The sequence below is a fragment of the Aotus nancymaae genome, unplaced genomic scaffold (genome assembly GCF_030222135.1).
Source record: "Aotus nancymaae isolate 86718 unplaced genomic scaffold, 86718_ANA_hifiasm-v0.15.2.pri h1tg000089l, whole genome shotgun sequence".
NCBI lineage: Eukaryota > Metazoa > Chordata > Mammalia > Primates > Aotidae > Aotus > Aotus nancymaae.
The window spans coordinates 17,355,171-17,372,407 of NW_026988504.1; the positions used below are offsets into that span (position 1 = coordinate 17,355,171).

The 17,237-nt window shown below is 44.6% G+C and overlaps 1 protein-coding gene across 3 annotated transcripts in view; it reads left to right on the forward strand.

Moving 5' to 3' along the window:
- The first annotated feature begins 5,951 nt into the window (after positions 1-5,951).
- The window catches only part of BPTF (bromodomain PHD finger transcription factor), a 155,451-nt gene continuing 144,165 nt past the window's right edge, over positions 5,952-17,237 (forward strand). For 2 of the 3 annotated variants that reach the window (XM_012453870.3, XM_012453869.3), the window contains exon 1: positions 5,952-6,787. In XM_012453870.3, coding sequence (XP_012309293.2) covers positions 6,175-6,787 — 613 coding nt within the window. In that variant the 5' untranslated portion in view covers positions 5,952-6,174. The remainder of the gene's footprint in view (positions 6,788-17,237) is intronic. The other variant, XM_064369659.1, reaches the window with a different exon arrangement.

A 17,237-nucleotide genomic window follows, 5' to 3' on the forward strand; every position in this document is an offset into this window, starting at 1 on the left:
CCACCATGCCCAGCTAATTTTTTTTTGTATTAGTAGAGACGGGGTTTCACCATGTTGACCAGGATGGTCTCGATCTCTTGACCTCGTGATCCACCCGCCTCGGCCTCCCAAAGTGCTGGGATTACAGGCGTGAGCCACTGCGCCCGGCCTAATTTTTGTATTTTTAATAGAGAGAGAGTTTCACCATGTTGGCCAGGATGGTCTCCATCTCCTGACCTCGTGATCCGCCCGCCTAGGCCTCCTGAGGCTCACAGGCATGAGCTACCACACCTGGCTCAATTCTTTTACCAATATCACTCTACACGAGTTTACGGAATACCTAATTCACCACTGTGGTATCTTACACATTGTGGCATCTGATCAAACGAACTAACTTCACAGTGAAGGAAGGCCTGAGAGTCCTATTAGATTCACCAGCCTTACTGTGCATCCCAAGAGCCAGAAGCGGGTGGCTTTACAGAGCAGTGGAATGGCCTCGGGAACATGCAGCTACTGAGCCAGATAAACAGCAGCAGCCTGAGAGATTGTTATGCAACATTCCATTTGTACTCAGAACCGGTGATTCTGGAGGTGTCCATATCCTTCTCATGAGTCCCTTTTCTGGTTAAATGAGCCAGAGTCAGTTTTTCTGTTGCTTGCAACTAAAAACTCTTTTTTTGCCTTTTTTTTTTTTTTTTTGAGACAGAGTCTCACTCTATCACCCAGGCTGGAGTGCAGTGGTGTGATCTCAGCTCACTACAATCTCTGCCTCCCAGGTTCAAGTGATTCTCATGTCTCAGCCTCCTGAGTAGCTAGGATTACAGGTGGGCGCCACCATGCCCAGCTAATTTTTTTTTTTTTTTTTTTTGGTATTTTTAGTAGCGATGGGGTTTCACTATGTTGGTCAGGCTGGTCTCCAACTCCTGACCTCAAATTATCAGCCTGCCTCGGCCTCCCAAACATCTGGGATGACAGGCGTGAGTCACCACACTCGGCCTAAACACTCTTGTTATACAAAGGCCAGGTGCAGTGGCACACGCCTGTCATCCCAACCCTTTGGGAGGCTGAGGCAGGTGGATCACTTGAGGCCAGAAGTTCAAGACCAGCCTGGCCAACATGGTGAAACCCTGTCTCTACTAAAAAAGAAAAAATATAAAAATTAGCTGGGCATAGTGGCAGGTGCCTGCAGTCCCAGCTACTCAAGAGGCTGAGGTGGGTGGATGGCTTAAGCCTGGGAGGTGGAGGTTGTAGTGAGCCAAGATTGCGCCACTGCATTCCAGCCTGGGTGATGAGCAAACCCTTTCTTGAAAAAAAAAAAAAGTTATACAAGACACCTCTCATGCCATCTATTGTACATTTTTTGTAAATAGTTTTCCTCTAGTATTCAATTATAAATTTTGAAGGGTTTTCCCACTTCTAATATCTTTGTATTCCCTATAGTACATAGCATTTTGTATTTTTATTTTATTTTAGAGATGGGTATCTCCCTATGTTGCCTCAAACTACTGGGCTCAAGTGATCCTCCCACCTCGGCCTTCCAAAGTGCTGGAATTACAGGTTGAGCCACTGCACCTCGCAGTACACAGCATTTTACATACTATATAGGATATTTGTTGCAAACTAGTAGACTCTGGGCTTTATCCAAACTGCCTATTTATTTATTTATTTATTTATTTATTTTTTATTTTATTTTATTTTTTTGAGACGGAGTTTCGCTGTTGTTACTCAGGCTGGAGTGCAATGGCGCGATCTCGGCTCACCGCAACCTCCGCCTCCTGGGTTCAGGCAATTCTCCTGCCTCAGCCTCCTGAGTAGCTGGGATTACAGGCACGCGCCACCATGCCCAGCTAATTTTTTGTATTAGTAGAGACGGGGTTTCACCATGTTGACCAGGATGGTCTCGATCTCTTGACCTCGTGATCCACCCGCCTCGGCCTCCCAAAGTGCTGGGATTACAGGCTTGAGCCACCGCGCCCGGCCTCTGCCTATTTATTTTTTTGGAGATGGAATCTCGCTGTCATCCAGGCTGGAATGCAGTGGTGCAATCTTGGCGCACTGCAACCTCTACTTCCCAGGTTGAAGCGATTCTCCTGCCTTCCTAGTAGCTGGGATTGCATGTGCACACCACCACACCCAGCTAATTTTTGTATTTTAGTGGAGACGGGGTTTCACCATGTTGGTCAGGCTGGTCTCAAACTCCTGATCTCAGGTGATCTCCCAACCCTGGACTTCCAAATGTTGGGATTACAGGTGTGAGCCACTGTGCCCCGCCAAGACTGCCTATATTTTTATCAATCTGTAGTGTTTTGTTCTGAGACAGGCTCTTGCTCTGTCACTCAGGCTGGAGTGCAATATAAACATATTAATATTTATTTAAATAAGTGACAACCAAAGAGTAATTTAAAGAAAAATATTCCAGATGTGGTGGCTCACACCTGCAATCCCAGTCCTTTGAGAGACCAAGGCCGGAGAATAGCTTGAGTCCAGGAGTTTGAGACCAGCCTGTGCAATATAGCAGGACCTCATCAGTAGAAAAAATTTGAAAATTAGCTGGGCATGGTGGTGCGCACCTGTGGTCCCAGCTACACAAGAGGCTGAGGTGGGAAAGTTGCTTGAGCCTGGGAGGAGGTGGACATTGCAGTGAGCTGCGATTGCACCACTGCACTCTAGCCTGGGTGATACAGCAAGAGTCTGTCTCAAAATGAAACAAAGAAAGAAAGAGGGAGGGAGGGAGGAAGAGAGAGAAAGAAGGGAAGAAAGGAAGGGAGGGAGGGAAAAGGAAGAAAGGAAGGAGAGAGAAAGAGAGAGAAAGATAAAAGAAAATTAAAGAAAAATACCTAACAGGATTCTGATTCTGTCCACCAAATGGCTTTTTTCTTTTTTTTTTCTTTTTTTTTTTTTTTTAATAAAGACAGGGTTTCACCATGTTGGTCAGGCTGGTTTTGAACTCCTGACCTCAGGTGATCCGCCCGCCTTGGCCTCCAAAGTGCTTGGATTACAGGCGTGAGCCACCACGCCTGGCCTCTTTTTTCTTTTCTGAGACAGAGTCTGACTCTGTTGCCTAGGCTGGAGTGCAGTGGTACAATTTCAGCTCACTGCAACCTCCACCTCCTGGGTTCAAGCAATTCTCCTGTCTCGGTCTCTGGAGTAGTTGGGACTACAGGTGCCTGTCACTACGCCCAACAACTTTTTGTACTTTTGGTAGAGACTGTTTCATCATGTTGGTCAGGCTGGTCTCCAGCTTGTAACCTCAGGTGATCAGCCTCCCAAAGTGCTAAGATTACAGATGTGAGCCACCACACCCAGCGGCTTCTTTCAATCTAGTTAGGAAAATAGAATACTTATGTGAAATGAAAAAATACAAGCACTTATGTCAAATAAATGTATTCAATACAATTTGATTGAGCCCCAAGGATGACAAATGTGTATATGCCTCCAGGGACCAGGTAAGCAATGAAAGTCAATAAAGTAGAGCAGGATGAGGACTTTGGCCAATGGAAGTGCCCATTTTTATTTATTTATTTATTTTGAGATAGCGTCTCACTCTGTCGCCCAGGCTGGAGTGCAATGGTGCAATCTCCGCTCACTGCAACCTCCACCTCCTGGGTTCAAGCAATTCTCCTGCCTCAGCCTCCCAAGTAGCTGGGACTACTGGCGCCCCACCACGCTTGGCTAGTTTTTAGCAGAGACGGGGTTTTGCCATGTTGACCCGCCTTGGCCTCTCAAAGTGCTGGGATTACAGGAATGAGCCACCACACCCAGCCCTGGCACCGTATTTTGTTTAAAAAGGGTGGCTGGCTGTGGTCTATAAAACCAGCACTTTGGGAGGGAGGTGGGTGGATCACTTGAGCTCAGGAGGTTGCAGTGAGCCACAATCACTGGGATGATATATACATATTTAAAGTTTCAATTTATGTGTCTCCAAATAAAATTCTCACTTCCTCACTATCATTTTTTTTTTTTTTTTTTTTGAGACAAGTCTTGCTGTGTCACCCAGGTTGGAGTGCAGTAGCACGATCTTGGCTCACTGCAGCCTCTGCCTCCTGAGTTCAAGCGATTTTCCTGTCAGCCTCCCAAGTAGCTGTGATTACAGGCACCCGCCACTATGCCCAGCTAATTTTTGTATTTTTAGTAGACAGGATTTCACCATGTTGCCTAGGCTAATCTCCAACTCCTGGGCTCAAGTGATCCACCCACCTGGCCTCCTAAAGTGCTGGGATTACAGGCCTGAGCCACCCTCTTCAAACAAAATACAGGCACTTCCATTGGCCTAAGTCTTCATCTTGCCTACTTTATCGACTTACGTTACTTACCTGGTCTCTGGAGATACATACACATTTGTCGCTTTTGAAGCTCAACCAAATTGTACTGAATGCATATATTTGGCAATTAGTGCTTGTATTTTAATTTTCATTTCACATATGTGAACAAAAATTTCACATGTGAAAAATTTCACAAATGTGAACACAATTGTGAACACAAATGTGTTCACATTTGGTGTATGATGACCACGAGAGCGAGAAGGAGCAGGAAGAGGAGGACATGGTCTCCGAGGAGGAGATGGAGGAGGAGGGCGACGCCGCGATTGAAATAGCCATTTGGTGGACAGAAATCCTGTTAGGTATTTTTGTTTCTTTTTTTTTTTCAATTTTGAGACAGGGTCTTGCTCTATCATGCAGGCTGGAGTGCAGTGGTGCAATCACTGCTCACTGCAACATCCGTCTCCCAGGCTCCAGCGATCCTCCCACCTCAGCCTCTCATGTAGCTGGGACCACAGGTGCACACCACCATACCCGGCAAATTTTTCAATTTTTTTCTAGAGACGAGGTTCTGATATGTTGCCCAGGGTTGTCTCGAACTCCTGACCTCAAGCTATCCTCCGGCCTTGGTCTCTCAAAGGGCTGGGATTGCAGGTATGAGCTACCGAGTCAGGCCAACTATTTTTCTTTAAATTACTTTTTGGTTGTCACTTATGTCAAATATTAATATAAGTTTATAAAACCTCTTATCTGAAGAGCTGCCCTCAACCACTCAGGGTTTGAGTCCCTGTGATAAGGTTTGAGGGTGCCTGAAATGTCATCATGATTCGTCCCCTGGGCTAAGCTGAAACCTAGTGACTTGTCAAGTAAATAAATCAAGGTTATTTCCCGATAATACAAACATAACACCGTGATGTAGGTTTTAGGCAGGATTTCGTTTTCCACTGCAGAGGAGAAAGAAGTTCTTGCTGAGGTGGTCGAGGTCCTAGCTGGGGCACTGGGAGGGTGGCGGGAGATTGGAACGTGCAGTAGTTGCGTTCTGGAGTTTCCTGAGGCTTTCCAATTGGGGATTCCACGGAATAGGCCTTAAAGCGCCCCTCCCTCCGGGCGTGGCAGCCCGGGGCGTGGCTCCTGGCGCAGCGCGAAGCAGTTGTCATCCGAGTCAATTTCAGGACTCCAGCTCCAAGCTAAGGAGTTTCCTAAATTCTGGGGACTTGTCTCCCTGTCCCCCCGACTAATTTCCCTCCGTCGGTGGCGCTGCCCAGTGTCCTCGGTCGCTCGGGCCGCCCCGCTCCGATACTTTTTTTTCCTTTTCTCTGGCTCTTTCAGCATTAGTTTCCCTAGGGGGCCGGGAGGGGAATGATATTTGGGGGCTCTCCAGCCTTCCTCTCCGAGCCGCGGAAGGGGAGACGCGGGGAGGAGGTCCGGCAGGCTTTGGGCTCCCGCCAGGGGTCCGCGGAGCCCGTGGTCTCCGAAGGTCTTTGACACAGGGGCATTTCGCGAGCTGCGCACCAGTCTCTGCCGCGCCACCCGCGCCCGAAGTCCAGCTGCGCCGAGCTGCGCCGAGCCCAGAAGTCCCATGCTCCCCGCCCCCGACTCGGCGCTCCCGCGCTCCCCCTAGCGGCCGCTGCACCGCCTCGCTCCGTCCCAGGCTCGTCGGCGGCGCAGCTCACGTGACCGCGCTCCGGGCCTGCGGCCGCTGTCGGTTCCCCCAGTCACCGAGCGAGAGGGAAGAAACAAGATGGCGGCTGAAGGCGATCCGGAGTGGGGCCCCAGCAATTCGGATTGAGCCTTCTCCCTCCACCCGCTTCCGCCGGCCGGGCCCCTCCCGCCCGGCCCCGCGGGCCTCCCCACTCGGCCCCGGCGCTCCCCACCGCCCCCCCTGCGCCCGCCCCTCCCCCTCCGCTTTCCCTTCTCCCCCCGCCTCGGCTCCGACATGAGGGGCCGGCGGGGCAGGCCGCCCAAGCAGCCCGCGGCTCCCGCTGCGGAGCGCTGCGCCCCGGCCCCGCCGCCACCGCCGCCGCCGCCTACGTCCGGACCCATCGGGGGGCTCCGCTCGCGGCACCGCGGCAGTAGCCGGGGCAGGTGGGCCGCCGCCCAGGCTGAGGTGGCGCCCAAGACGCGGCTGAGCTCGCCCAGGGGGGGCAGCAGTAGCCGGAGGAAGCCGCCGCCGCCGCCGCCGGCCCCCCCCAGCACCAGCGCCCCGGGCCGGGGGGGGCGAGGAGGCGGGGGAGGCAGGACGGGGGGCGGGGGCGGCGGCGGCCACCTGGCCCGGACCACCGCGGCCCGGAGGGCCGTCAACAAAGTGGTGTACGATGACCACGAGAGCGAGGAGGAGGAGGAAGAGGAGGACATGGTCTCCGAGGAGGAGGAGGAGGAGGACGGCGACGCCGAGGAGACCCAGGATTCTGAGGACGACGAGGAGGATGAGATGGAGGAGGACGACGATGACTCCGATTATCCGGAGGAGATGGAAGACGACGACGACGACGCCAGTTACTGCACGGAAAGCAGCTTCAGGAGCCATAGTACCTACAGCAGCACTCCAGGTACCCACCCAGCCCAGTTGCTGCAGACTCCTTCCCCACCTCCTCTGCCCTCCCCCCTTGCTCACTCGTGTGCTGTGCATCCTGCTCCGATCTCCCCCCAACCCCGCCTCCCCCCCAAACAGAGGGGAAACGCGACGGCACATCAAGTGGCAAAAAACTAGATTTACAAGAGGAAAGAGGCGCATTGTTCAAAATGGAGATTGCATTGTTGCAGTTTGCAGGCCACACTCACTTGCTCTCTCTCCCCGCAACCCCCTCTTTTTCCTCTTCAAAATTTGTGCCAGTGCAATGTCTCCACCGGGCAGGATTGAAACTTTGGCAGACATGTATCCATTGCATTCATTTTTCTTCCCTTGTTTTGGTGTGGTTTTCTGGAATGAAAGAAGCCTCTTGTTTTGCAAACCTCTTTGCATTTCTAATGTGGTTTCTTTCTGATTTTTATTATATATCTGTTACTTAAAAGGGAATTAAGGATTTGGGCAGATTGTGGCACACAAACACACACAAAAACATGTCTATTTTCACACCCTTAGCTGTGGTTTTAAAATTGTGTTAAGGAAACGGATCATTTGGGTTAGTAGGGGAATCTTATCTGGTCCTGTGTGTTTGTTTTTATTCTTCGAGTGCTAATGGGCTCATGCAACAGTTGCTGGTAAATGGCTGATGAAAAAGCAAAGCAGAAAGCCAAACAAGACCCAACCAAATTTGGTAATTCATCCGATTCAAAATTGTTTTGGTTAAGTCAAAAATAAAAGTACAAAACCGCAGGAACGCACGTCTTAACTCATTTGATCGCTTTGCCTGGCTTGGGAAATGCAGTTTCGTGTCACCTGTTGCAGAAGATGTGTAGTTGATCATCTAGACATAATTGCCGAAGACGAACTTTTTTCAAAGTCATGTAGCATCAGTATCAGATTTATTACACGACGACTTTTTCTTTTCACTCTATTTCTGAGGAAAAAGCCCTCACAGAAATCTGTAATGATGAATTTCTCCATGGTAACCCCTCTTCTGTTTTCTCACAGAAAGTTTCTCTAGGCTGGTGCTGAGATGCATTTTGTTAAAAACCCCTCGTCCTCCTCCAAAAGACTGCTTTGTATTAAATACGTAGTTGCAATTTACTAAATTGTGAAATTAACATAACCAGAGCAAAACTGGCAAGACTTTTCCTTTATAATTTTGCAGATCTCGATTAATTAAATTAGAATCTGGTTTTAAAAGCATTTGAAAAATAAAGTTTATGAGGAAGTATTTGTGAGGAAAAAGAACCTTTTTTCCTTGAATTAAGGCGTGTAGTGTCTTTCTCAGAGAGACTCGGATAGTAGAAGTGGTTAAATTGAGAAGTTTCTGTTTTTTATAAATGCTTACTTATTGGAGAAGTAGAGTAGTATTATATTAAGCCAAATGTAAACCCACGTGAGTTGTCCTAACATAAACTGAGAAAAGGTAATTTCTTTTGCCTGATGGTCAGAATGGTTGCCTGGCTTGTAGGGGTGGGGGGGCTGTAGGGAGAATGAAGGGAATGAATCAAGTGTCAGGTATTTATGTCTTAGATGTAGAAAGGACTACACGAAAATTCTTGCCAACTTAATTTTAGCACATCTTTTTGTTTTTGAGACGGAGTCTTGCTCTGTCACCCAGGCTGGGGTGCAATGGCACGATCACGGCTCGCTGCAACTTCCACCTCCTGGGCTCTAGCGATTCTCCTGTCAGCCTCCTGAGCAGCTGGGATTACAGGTACCTGCTAGCATGCCCGGCTAATTTTTATATTTTTAGTAGAGATGGGGTTTCACCATGTTGGCCAGCCTGGTCTCAAACTCCTGACCTTGTGATCTGCCCACCTTGGCCTCCCAAAGTGCTGGGATTACAGGTGTGAGCCACCATGCCTGGCCTAGTACACCTTTTATGGTAATAATTTTTACCTTGAGAAATCACTTGTTGGTCTTCTTTGTTTGTACACAGAACCAATAATTGAAACATGGAGACTGAATTGCATACACCCCTGGAGGAAATGTTTCTGATTAGACAGAGCTGAGACATTTTGGCAGGGCAGTTCAGCTAACTTTAAGTCCTGTTTGAAGGCCTAGCAAATAATATATAGGATTGATAACTGTGCATATGCTGACTTAAATTACAATCTGTAGCTAGGTGTCATTTAAAAAAATTTATTTACTTAATGATACTTTTGTGACATTTTGTTTTTCTTTTTTTGAGACGGCATTTTGCTCTTGTTGCCCAGGCTGGAGTACAATGGTGTGATCTCGGCTCACTGCAACCTCCGCCTTCCGGGTTCAGATTCTTCTCCTGCCTCCCGAGTAGCTGGGATTACAGGCATGTTCCACCACGCCCAGCTAATTTTGTATTTTTAGTAGAGATGGGGTTTCTTCATGTTGGTCAGGCTGCTCTGGAACTCTTGACCTCGGATGACCCGCCCACCTCGGCCTCCCAAAGTGCGGAGATTACGAGCATGAGCCACAGCACCAGCCTGACATTTTGTTTTCCTTTTTTCTTTCTTTCTTTCCTTTTTTTTTTTTTTTTGGAGACAGAGTTTTGCTCTTGTTGCCCAGGCTAGAGTACATATGGTGATCTTGGCTCACCTCAGCCTCCACCTCCGGGGTTCAAATGATTCTCCTGTCTCAGTCTTCTGAGTAGCTGGGATTAAAGGCATGCCCCACCACACCTGGCTAACTTTGTATTTTTCGTAGAGACGGGGTTTCACCATGTTGGTCAGGCTGGTCTCGAACTCCCAACCTCAGGTGATATCCCCCCTCCTCCTCAAAGTGCTGCAATTACAGGTGTGAGCCACTGAGCCTGGCCGACCGACTTTTGTTTTTCTTAATGATAGTTGTAGCCTACTGGGTGTCTATTTGTCCTTCTTTGTATGGAATTATTAACTCCTTAGAGATGGATATTGAGCTTATTCCACCTGCAGCTCCTATAACAGTGTTTGGCACCTAGCAGGTGCTCATCAAAGATTGGTTGGATAAATTGTTAGTAGATGAGAACTTATAATAGATGAAGTTTTGATAATTTTGCGGTGGGTGTCACATCTCCTAAATCTTTGGACTTAGGAAATTAAAAATTGGTCTAATTAGTTTTTGTTTTTTGTTTTTTTCTAATTGGGTTTTGATGGACAGTTTGATCAGTGAATGTTTTTCATTGCAAGAGTTATTTATTTTTTTTTTTGAGTTACTATTTCATATTGCTTGCCAGGCATTTTCCTTTATTGGCTGTGATGTTAATTTGAGTGTCCTTACCTTTTGCAACACATTATTTTTTAAGATTACAGTACAATGGATGTGACTTTTTTCCCCTTATTTCTTCTACAAAGAAAAAAAACGGGATACATGTGCAGAATGTGCAGATTTGTTGCATAGGTATATGTGTGCCATCGTGAATTGCTGCATTTATTGGCCCATTCTCTAAGTTCCCCTCCCCTCACCCACCGCTCCCTCCAAGTGACATGTTGAGTTCTAAACTTTTAGAACATGCCCACTTGCCTTGAATGGCTAAAAGTGCATGGCAGTGAGTTGTTTAGGCTAAGTACTAGTTTCACTGGTTTATAGTCTGTACTTCCCTGGAGGAAGACTGTCAGATAAATGTGTAGATGGAAGAAAAAAAAGTTTTAGAACTGGTTAAAAATAGTCCAATAACACATAAAGAAGTATGATTGATGACTTTCAATCCTGTTGTACAGTGAAGGCTGAAAGAGGAATTTACTTTATGGGTAATTTAGAGCAATTTGATTAATTTTTATAGTTTACAGTGTTGGCTTAAGTACTGACAATGTGACATTCCTAATATAAGAAATATTCCTAATATAAGAAATAACTCAGTATTTTGTAGGTAATATAACTTAATGCAAAGATATTAATTGACATTACTAAAGTCTTGAAAGGTTTATTCATTGAAGATTGTTTTCCTTTTATGGAAAAAATGTAAGAATGATAACTTTTTAGTATAAAATTGAAGTCACCTAGTTTTGCTTAAGCTAAAGGCATATGGCTGAATAATGTTTTGAATAATTTATTTTTACTTTTTAAATTTAGAATTGCTTCAGCCTATAGGTTTTATGACATTGCCAATATACTGAGAAGGATTGTATAGAAAGTGTTTTCAGTCAGCATTTGGTAAAGTTCTGACAGCACTTTGAAATTAAGCATTTGCTAATTTTAAGATATATTTAAAACAGAGTGGTTTTTATGTTTCAGTCTCAGTCTTGTGTGAGACTTCTGAGAATACTTACCTGGAATTTTGAAAGTTGGAATCTCTGATGACTTCATAAAACAAAAACCCTGGTGTTATCCTGGGAGAGTTAGTGATTTTGTCCTCTAAGGATTGTGACAGCGGAAATCAGTGGCAGAGATGCTATGAATGAACCATAGATTTACCTGAAACATAATTTGTCACTGATTTGACAATATTATTCCCACCAGTGTCATCTTAATATCTTTTTAGTATAATTTCTGATTGCTATAAGCAAGGTACAAAGTGCAGTGGACATTTAAAGGAGGGGAGATTATATACCCTGTTTAAGGGGATTGGTGTGGGCATATGCTTCCTGGATGGGCATGTGGAGAGTAAGGACAGGCAGATTGAGGGAGGGAATGGGAGGGAGCAGCAGGCACTGATAGTAAAGTGTGGGCAGTCTCAAGTAACTTGGTTTAGCAAGAGCCTGAGTGTATGAATAGGAAATAAACCAAAACTCCCTTGTATACTGTGTGGAGCAGTACCGAGAGGATCAGGCTATAGCAATTGTACTTCCCCCCTCATCTATTTGTAGAATAAGGATTGGGTTAGATTGTGATCCTCAGGCATTTTTCACTGCTGAACACCTGGGGGGATATGCTGTATACCCAGCAGCACAGTGCACGAACATGAAACAGAACCAGATGAAATCATAGAGATGCTGTTGAACCACTGGTGTAGCCCTTTCTTCCAAATTGAGAGAATTACTGGGGAAGTAACCTGAAGCTCTCTCTCTCTTTCAAATCTGTTTCAAATCTGTTTAATTTTGAATATTGGGATAATCGGAAGATCTTGAAAGAGTGGGGTATGATTTCAGAGGGATGCCAGGAAGTTTAGCTTAGCTTCTGTTTTGCAGGATGGATTGACAAGGACGAGAATAGCTGGTGGGTTTTGTAGTCCTGGATGGAAGATGAGTCCAGGAGGTAATTTAGAGTTCTTCAGGCCTTGACATAGAGATGTGTGGAGAGGGGAATGCATCACATATGCCTCCCTAAGAATGGTGGTACTTTCAATAACAATAGGGAAGTCAAGATTATAAGGGAAATTAACAACAGCTGTTTTTAGGTAGCAGTACCTCAAGAGGTTAAACATGAGAATTAAACAAAATGAGAGCCAAAGGATTTTGAAAAAGTTGGGCAACATGATTTGTGAGTAGTAGAGAGGCGTGTCCTAGCTGTGCAGTAATAAATAGTCTTGCATACAGTTCGTGCTTTTCTATTTTTCTCACCCGTGGGCGTGTTTGGACGTTTGTATTGAAACATGTGTATAACAGAACTGGAGATGTTAAGACCAGGAGCTCTGGTCTCTTCTGTTAGGTCCTCCTTTCCTCACTCCTCAAAACCCTGTGTCTTTCCTTGGACTAAAGACCCTGAATGGTGGAGACATGGGGATGAGAGAGTGGTAGTCATGGTGGGCAAGTGGCAATCTGGGTGACACAGGAGCAAATCCTAGCTGATGCCCTTTTCCCTTCCTGCTCCTTAGCCAGGCTTGAATCCCTCTTCCTGGGAGATCTTCCCTGAGTCCTGTGCGCACCTTGGTCTTCCTTCTCTTTGAGTGCCTGCTTACAGTGGTTATGGTCTGAGCACAAGCTTGACGCTGATACTAACTTTTTTTTTTTTTTTTTTTGAGACAGAGTCTCACTCTGTTGCCCAGGCTGGAGTGGCGCGATCTGGGCTCACTGCAACCTCTTCCTTCCGGGTTCAAGCAATTCTTCTGCCTCAGCCTCCTGAGTATCTGGGACTACAGGAATGTACCACCACACCCAGCTAATTTTTGTATTTTTAAGTAGAGACAGGGTTTCACCATATTGGCCAGGCTGGTCTCAAACTCCTGACCTCATGATCCGCCCACCTCAGCCTCCCAGAGTGCTGGGATTACAGGCATGAGCCACTGCACCCAGTCCCTAATTTTTTTCATGCTTTTGGTTTTTTAAAATGATAAGCCTCAGGAGGCAGCATGTTATTTTAACTAAAAAAAAAAAAAAAACACTTATACATTAAAATGCACTTTAGAAGATCGAAAGTGACCATATAGAAAGAATTAAAATGCACATAATTAAATGTAATTATAATGTAATGTTTAATTGTTTTGTCTGCTGGCATATAGCTAAAATTTTTATGTGTTTTTCTAGATAGTTATATTCAAATATTTTATGATTGTCTAATTTTTAAAATAGTGACAGTAAATCACTAACATTTATTGGACATCTTCTAAATTGCTGAATGATTTTCAAGCAATATTTATGAAAATTCAGTTTTTAAAAGGTAACAGCTTTATGGAGATATAATTTACATACTGTAAAATTTACCCTTGTAAAGTATATAATTTAGTGAATTTTTTTTAGTGTATTGACAGAGTTGTGCAACCATTAACACTACCTAATTCCAGCACATTTTTATTCCCCCGCAAAAGAAGCCCATACCTACAGCAGTCACTCCCTCTTCTTCCCCTCTGTCCTGCTCATCCCTTGGCAGCCACTTATCTACTTATCTACTTTCTTTTTTTTGAAACGGAGTTTCGCTCTTGTTACCCAGGCTGGAGTGCAATGGCGCCATCTCGGCTCACCGCAACCTCCGCCTCCTGGGTTCAGGCAATTCTCCTGCCTCAGCCTCCCGAGTAGCTGGGATTACAGGCACGTGCCACCATGCCCAGCTAATTTTTTGTATTTTTAGTAGAGACGGGGTTTCACCATGTTGACCAGGATGGTCTCGATCTCTTGACCTCGTGATCCACCCGCCTCGGCCTCCCAAAGTGCTGGGATTACAGGCGTGAGCCACCGCGCCCAGCCCCACTTACCTACTTTCATTCTCTGTTGATTTGCCTCCTATGAACGATCATATAATATGATAATTCATGGCTTCTGTCATTTAGCCCAATGTTTTCAAGGTTCATGCATATCTTAACATGTATCAGTACTATATTTGAATAACACTTCATTGTATGGCTATGCCACTTTATTTATTTATTTATTTATTTTTTTATGGAGACAGGGTCTTGCAGTGTTGCCCAGGCTGACCTCAAACTCCTGGGCTCAGGCAATCTTCCTGCCTCAGCATTCAGCCTCCAGAGTAGCTAGGATTATAGGCACACACCTCTGTGCTCAGAGACCATGTTTTGCTTATCCATTTCGTAAGTTCATGGACATTTGAACTCTTTCCACATTTTGGCTATTACGAATAATGCTGCTGGGCACATTTGTGTACATGTTTTTATCTATACGTATGTTTTCATTTCTCTTGGGCATATAACTAGGATTATTTACTGGATTATTGCAAATTAAATTTTAATTAATTAAGTTTTTTGTTTTTTGAGACAGAGTCTCACTCTGTCACCCAGGCTAGAGTGCAGTGGCATGATCTCAGCTCACTGCGGCCTCTGCCTCCTGGGTTCAAGCGATTCTCCTGCCTCAGCCTCCTGAGTAGCTGGGACTACAGGTGTGCACCACCACGCCTGCCTAATTTTTGTGTTTTTTTGTAGAAGGGGATTTCACCACGTTGGCCAGGCTGGTCTCAAACTCTTGACCTCAAGTAATCCACCCACCTTAGATTCCCAAAGTGCTGGGATTACACTTTGGGAAGTGCGCCTGGCAGAAAATAATTCAGGAGTTAGAATGAATTCTTAGTGATAGATTGGTTAGGCTGGGATGTGATGAATGGGAGAAGAGGAGTCAAGGATGAAACTGACTTCTAAATGTCCCTTATTTCTCTTTTCCTTATTCACTCCTTGTCTTCATCTCGAATTTGATCTAGTAATACTGATTTCTTCATAGTTCTCACATACCTAACTCCTAGTCACCCATCCATCACCTTCTCCAGCCTGCCTTCTCTGATCACCATTCCCCTTACCCCCAGGTGGGGTTAAGTTCCTTTGTATTCCACCCCCTTAACCTCCAGGACCATGTGCATTAATTGTTTTAGTTTCCAAATATTTGGGGATTTTTTAGGTGTCTTTCTGTTACTGATTTCTAATTTAATTTCATTTTGTTCAGAGCATACTTTGTATGACTTTAATTTTGTAAAACATTTTTAGAAGTTTATTTTGCACCCCAACATTTTGTCAGTCTAAGTGAATGTTCCATATGTACTTGAAAAGAATTTTATATTCTGCCCTTGTTGGGTGGAGTATTGTATAAATGTTAATTAGGTCAGGTTGGTTGATAGTGTTATTAAGATCTGTCTGACTTTCTACTTGTTCTGTTGATTACTGAGAGAAGTGTTGAAGTCTATAATTATTGTAAAGGGTTTGTCTGTTTCTCCTTTAAGTTCAAGCAATCTTCATGTATTTTGAGGTTCTGTATTCATGTATTTTGAGGCTCCTTCCTAAAGTCCATAAACCTTTAGGAAGGATTGTTTTATCCTCTTTTTAACCCCTTTATCTATATCTTTATCTGTTAAGACATAGAACTGAAATGAGCTGTTAATGATCTGGCCCTTCCTTCATTACAACCTACTTTGGGCAGGGAAAGTCTCATTCAGTCTCTCTAATATCTGGTTCAATCTCTTGAATGCAGTAGGCAGCACAAAGTAACTGTGGAACTGAATGTTGAGTCAAAGAAAGCCTGTGGATTCTTTTCACCCTCTGTACTCTCCAGTATGGTAGCTGCCTAGCCACATGTGGAGAGTTAAATTAATTAAAACTAAGTAGCCCAGGTGCGGTGGCTCACACCTGTAGTCCCAATACTTTGGGAGGCTGAGGTGGGAAGATTGTTTGAGGCAGCAGTTCAAGACCAGCCTGAGCAACATGGTAAGATCCTGTCTTTCCAAAAGAATTTAAATAGGCATAGAATGGCATGTCTGTAGTCCTACCTATTTGGGAGGCTGAGGTGGGAGGATTGCTTTAGTCCAGGAGTATGTGGCTCTAGTGAGCTATGGACCGTGCCACCACCCTCCAGCCTGGCTGACAGAATGAGAACCCATCTCTTAAAAAAAATTAAGTAAAATGAAAACTTCACTTTAATAGCTAGTAGCACTAACTATTAAACATTCATTTCAAGTGCTCTGTAATCATGTGTATTGCACCACACAAATGGAGAACATTTGGGTCATTTCATATCATTGCAGAAAGTTCTCCTGGACTCATTGTATTCTGTCTGCCTCTGTTAGACCAGTGAGAATTTACCTAAATCTCTTTTCCTCTAGCCTTTCATTTGCCCTAAATCCTGCACAGCTTGGGTAGCCCTAGAGGTCTGGCTGAGGTCCTCCTTTGTGGAAACTCTGGGCCCAGCATTTTTTGTGTATGTGATGGTATTGCATTTCTGCAATAAGATTTGGGGTCATGTGTGAGATAACTTTCCATTATTTGTTATTCTCGGAGGTAGGGTGAAGAGGCAGTCAGTTAACATGTAATTAGAAAATCTGCCACAGTCCTGGTAAAATTAAGCTAAGAGTCACATATTTAGGCAAGAAGGGAAGGAAGGATTAGGATTCAGAGACTTTTGGTTGAGAAATTAAATTTGATAACTCAGGGAATTTCAGTGTTATAAAAATGTTTAAGTTGATGTGCAAACTGAATTGTGAGATGCTAGTATGTCCTAGTGTGTCTAGGTTCTCCTATATAGAACCTCTTTCTCAGGAGTCACTGGCCAAATTATTTATCTATGGAACCCCTAGAGATTTGCTAAGAAAGTTATGGTTAGACTCCTCTCTACTCGTGGATGTGTTCTGTACTTCACACACTTGGGAAACAGCATGGCCATGTGATTCTTACCAAATGGCAACGTTCAGTAGATGCAGTTTATATATTTTACTAGAAATATGGCTTCCTGCTCGATTTCAGTGTGTTCATAGTGCCTCTTTTGAGGTCTGTGTATAGTATATTCTATGAAAGTGAGAAAGTATTTCAGAAATGCATATATTAATCTGTGTGGAATTTCTCTTGTCCTTTTCCTTTCTAATTCTTGGTTAGATATTTGACTCAAGAGATGGCCCAACATTTAAAATAGTGAATAACATCTTAGCCCATCCTAAAACAGTCCTCCTAAAGGTTTATCAACTTAGTAACAGAGCCTCAAAATATGTGAGGACCGATAGAACTCTAAGGAGAAACAGACAAATCCTTAACAATAGTTGTAGACTTCAACACTTTTATCACAGTAATTAAGAGAATAAGTAGACAGAAAGGGCAGTTTTCCCTGTTTTTGTAGACATCAAAATTATTTCACACATTTCTTAAAGTCTTGTTCAGTAAGTTACTCATTTCTCCA